Raw genomic sequence first — 4,916 nt, 5'->3', positions numbered from 1 at the left:
TGATACTGTTTTATAACTTAACAGTGAAAGCTGTGATTAAGATGACTCTCACAGAGTTCAAACCTGCCCTCTCTTAACATTCATTCCCCGGGGGAGAAGGCCGTTAATTGAGACTTCATAGTAGCGTAGTTAATCACTACGTCACTGAGTCAGATTACTGTCTCTCTTACAGATATGTTAAAGAAAAGTGTGAAAGATAGAAAAATAAGACTGTTTACTCTTACTCAAGACACTGTACAGATGTTTGTAGAATTGAAACAGACTTTTACAGATATTACAATACTGAATCACTTTAATCTCAACTTACTCAGTCAGTGTGAGACTGATACATTTAGAAATAAAATCTATGAAATCTTTTTATAGTTGATACTGAAGATCTTTCAATATTGAAAGAATCAGAGAATAATCATCTCTGAGAATACAGATAATGAAATGTCTGTAAGAGAAGGCTTTTTTATAGAGTCTATAAAATACTATGAATAAAGATCAGTGATCTTCTTCTTCAAGAAGTTATCACTTATACAGAGAAGATATAATATTTATAATTAAAAGATATTAGTAATTATTGAATTCTTTAAGATCTGATAATATTATCTTCAGAGTAGTAAGTACTCAGTGCAAGTTCTTACTAATTATACAAATCTATATTACTTCTTGATAACAAAGAGCTTGATAGAATATTAAGTCAAGTGAGTGAAGCTACTTTTAGAGTATAATTTCTATATCTGATACTATTCAGATTAACTTAACTCTGCTGATAACACTGTCTAGACAGTCTGATTATAATATCATTAATACAGAGAAGAATTCTATAAAAGAATCTCTGTCATCACTACAGAAGAAGCTAGCTGCAGAGAATTGAGATTCTCTGAAGCTAGCTGCAGAGAATTGAGATTCTCTGAAGCTTGAAAACAGCACTGATAAGACAGCTGTGTGACTCAGTATAGAAGATGAAAGAAAACTCAGATCTTTACAGAGAACTGACACTGAAGATTATAAGCTTCTTATATTATATCTTACTATCATTGAATTGATAAAGAATGAAACAGTCTACAACCTTTTAATCTAACTACTTTTGAAATTTATTGATAAGTTACAGAAGAGAGATATTTCTACTGCGAGACAGTTCAACCGCTTCACCACGAACTCGCTCGATTTTTCGAATAAGAACCCGCCGATAGATCCATCGAAAAGCCCTCGATCATACGAGCATTCTGACCCCATCACCGACCGCATACCCTGTGTGGTGGTGGAGTTATCCAGCCAAACGTGAACCGGACGTTGTTCGAAACTCCTGTGTGGGATTATCCCCCGTTCTCCCCTACCACACCACAACCCCGGGCCAGAGTGCCATACAAATTGTAAGGTGAAGTGACCTAGCCATATGCACCAATCTTCTCGATTTTGGAAGATCCCCGACCTGTAGTTGTGGAGATATCCGAGGAGCGACCTCCGCGAAAACCCTGTCCATCTTTGATGTTCCAAAACACCAACGCCAAGTCTCGCCCTCGTACCGCCCTTCCCAATCTGGCCCATCCCCGGCAGAAAAATACAAAAAGATACCTCAGCGATAATATCAAGCACATAATCAACAGACTCTTCTGAAGTGCAACCTCCATGGTCTGTCACCAGTGTATCTAGACTTCAACACCAAGTCTCACCCTTGTACTACCCCTCTCAATCTGGCCTATCTCTGATAGAATGATACAAAAAGATACCTCAGCAACAGCATTCAATACATAATCAGTGAATAACAAGTCAACAGCACATCAACAACTATAAAATCAGTATATCTCAAGGTCTGACTGAGTCTTTGATCCCTGCACAGTGAGATATATTAAATCTAGTTTTAATATCTCAATATTCAATAGATTCTGCAAGAGATTGAGAACAGCAATACTAGGTTTCTATTGAATTTAAGAATTAACTCTATATTGATATAATCATTGATAAAGTCTTCTATTTTGAGATATAAATAACTAGTTCCTCTACATCTCACTGACAATATTTATATTATTATATAGAAATAGACTTATATTCTCTATAATATCAAGACTCTGAAGAGGAAAAGTCTTGATAGAGAGTATACAGTAGTATATATCTTAGCAGTTTCTATCTCATTCTTCTGCAGCAGTTAATGCAAAAAAAAAGATCTTAGAAACAGTTTTTTACTTCTCTTGAAAAAGTAAGATATTTTTCTCTGAATTTTACACAATATTCTTACAAAGAATTAAAAACAGAGTTGTTTTCTGTCATAATTTCATATTCTTTTAAATAAGAATTACTTTTTCAGTGACTGAAGAGCTTTCATTAATACTTAATTTCTTTTTACACTCTTTATTAACTGATTTGAGTTGCACACTTATTGTGTGAGAAGAATTGAATGATTTAGAATAAAATTGAATAGTTTTAATCAATTTCTCTGTAAAAAATTGATTTATTTTTTGTCAGTTTTTCTCTCAAAAACTGTCATATTATCTGATTTATTATCAATTGATATCATACTTTTTCTCACTGTATCTCAAGAAAGAGATTGTAAAGATTTTATTGATTTATCTCAAAAATTAATTTTAGTTTATTAGATTCTCTTCAAAAATCTAACCTAGTTACTGAACTAGTGTGAAAAAAAATCAGATGTTTTATATACAAAAGTCTTTTATTCTTCTTTTGAAACAGTCTGATCAACTTTTCAATTGAAAACAGACTTAGAAATATCTCAATTGAAACAGTCTGATTGTGGCGGGCTGCGCCCGATCAATTATATAGACTATTCCATTACACTCCACAGATTTCACGTACGCTCAGATCCTCGGCCATTCTCGATTGCAGATTCTCGGCCATTCTCGATTGCCGATCCTCGGCCATTCTCGATTGCAGATCCTCGGCCATTCTCGATTGCCGACCCTCGGCCATTCTCGATTGCCGATCCTCGGCCGTCACCCCGATCAATCATATAGACTATTCCGTTACACTCCACAGATTCTACGTACGCTCCGATCCTCGGCCATTCTCGATCGCCGATCCTCGGCCGCTACGAACGTGTGTATATTCTTCCGCCCCGAAGCTCCACCGCGTACGCCACCACATATGTGTATAAATATCCACCTCGATCGCTGATTCTCGCACTTTCTCTTTCCTTCCTTCTCTAGCGTTTTTATCTTTGTTATATAAGACCTATCTATTATACCGATCTATTCGGCGTAGGCCTCTTACACTGATCAACTTTTCATTGAGTGAAAACAATGAGTTCAAAAGTACACTCAGTTGATATGAAAAAAGATGCTTTCTCAAATGCTATTTCTGAGATTGAAATTCTGAAGAGAAGAAAGAAAGAAGAAATAGAGAAATAACAAGTTCTTGAAATACAGAAACTTGAAAAAGCAAGCAAGATTCTTGAAAAGCAGTGTCTGAGTGAGATAAATGAAGAAGTTCTGTTAATTCTTCATACTCAGACTAGACAACTACAGAAGATGATCAAGTTTAAACTTGAAATCTCAAACACAGTTTAAAAAACATTAAAAATTTCTAGTATAATCACTGACTCTTTATCTTGCTCTTCTTTCTTCTTTTTTTCTACTTCTTCTTCTTCTTTGAATCAGAAGAAAATATATGCTCAAGCAGCTGAATCTGCTGTCTCTAAACCTGCTGTCTCAAAACCTGCTCAAAATCCTGAGAAAACTGAGAAGAATACTGCTTATGCCTCTATTCATAGAAAAATGAAAAAGAAAATGTAAAAAGAGAAAAACTTTCAAATCTTCAGAAATAGAAGACTTATTCTCAAAGTCTCAAATCAGAACATTCTGCAAAGAAACAAGTTAAACTCAAATTTCATTTTCAGAATCAGAAATCAAATTAATCAGCAGTTCTTTTCTCAGTTAATGACTGATATTGAAGTTCAAAAATCAGTTATAGCTTCAATTGAGTCATTATTCTTTAGAAACTTCATCATTCTGACTACAATGCCTGAATTCAGTGCTGAATTTCTTATTCAGAATGAGAATCTCTGTACTGTGAACAACCGCTCCACCACGAACTCGCTCGAATTTTCGAATAAGAACCCGCCGATAGATCCATCGAAAAGCCCTCGATCATACGAGCATTTTGACCCCATCGCCGACCGCATACCCTGTGTGGTGGTGGAGTTATCCAGCCAAACGTGAACCAGATGTCGTTCGGAACTCCTGCGTGGGATTATCCCCCATTCTCCCCTACCACACCACAACCCCGGGCCAAATCGCCATACAAATTGTAAGGTGAAGAGACCTAGCCGTATGCACCAATCTTCTCGATTTTGGAAGATCCCCGATCTGTAGTTGTGGAGATATCTGAGGAGTGACCTTCGCGAAAACCCTGTCCATCTTTGATGTTCCAAAACATCAACGCCAAGTCCCACCCTCGTACCGCCCTTCCCAATCTGGCCCATCCCCGGCAGAAAAATACAAAAAGATACCTCAGTGATAATATCAAGCACATAATCAACAGACAATGAGTCAACAGCACATCAACAACTATAAAATCAGTATATCTCAAGGTCTGACTGAGCCTTTGATCCCTGCACAGTGAGATATATTAAATCTAGTTTTAATATCTCAATATTCAATAGATTCTGCAAGGAATTGAGAACAGTAATACTAGGTTTCTATTGAATTTGAGAATTAACTCTATATTGATATAATCATTGATAAAGTCTTCTATTTTGAGATATAAATAACCAGTTCCTCTACATCCTGCTGACAATATTTACATTATTATATAGAAACAGACTTATATTCTCTATAATATCAAGACTCTGAAGAGAGAAAGTCTTGATAGAGAGTATATAGTAGTGTATATCTTAGCAGTTTCTATCTCATTCTTCTGCAGCAGTTAATGCAAAAAAAAAAAAATCTTAGAAATAGTTTTTTACTTCTCTTGAA

General features: G+C 35.7%; 2 protein-coding genes across 2 annotated transcripts; one reads left to right on the top strand and one right to left on the bottom strand.

Moving 5' to 3' along the window:
* Positions 1 to 1,065: 1,065 nt before the first annotated feature.
* BDCG_17153 (uncharacterized protein) lies at positions 1,066 to 2,953 on the bottom strand (the record flags this gene model as incomplete). The annotated part of the gene is made up of 3 exons (XM_045426303.1): positions 1,066 to 1,637; positions 2,363 to 2,422; positions 2,800 to 2,953. 3 exons carry the CDS (start codon positions 2,951 to 2,953, stop codon positions 1,066 to 1,068), a joined length of 786 nt encoding a protein of 261 aa, XP_045281320.1.
* Positions 2,954 to 3,959: 1,006 nt separating this feature from the next.
* Positions 3,960 to 4,260, top strand: BDCG_17152 (uncharacterized protein; the record flags this gene model as incomplete). Its single annotated transcript, XM_045426302.1, has 1 exon — positions 3,960 to 4,260. The coding sequence occupies one exon, from the start codon at positions 3,960 to 3,962 to the stop codon at positions 4,158 to 4,160; it is 201 nt and encodes a 66-aa protein (XP_045281319.1). The 3' UTR covers positions 4,161 to 4,260.
* Positions 4,261 to 4,916: the final 656 nt, after the last annotated feature.

The sequence above is a fragment of the Blastomyces dermatitidis genome, assembly GCF_000003525.1.
Source record: "Blastomyces dermatitidis ER-3 genomic scaffold supercont1.5, whole genome shotgun sequence".
Classification (NCBI taxonomy): Eukaryota; Fungi; Ascomycota; class Eurotiomycetes; order Onygenales; family Ajellomycetaceae; genus Blastomyces; species Blastomyces dermatitidis.
The sequence above is the reverse complement of the archived record's forward strand: the minus strand, read 5'-3'. Positions and strand labels throughout refer to the sequence as shown.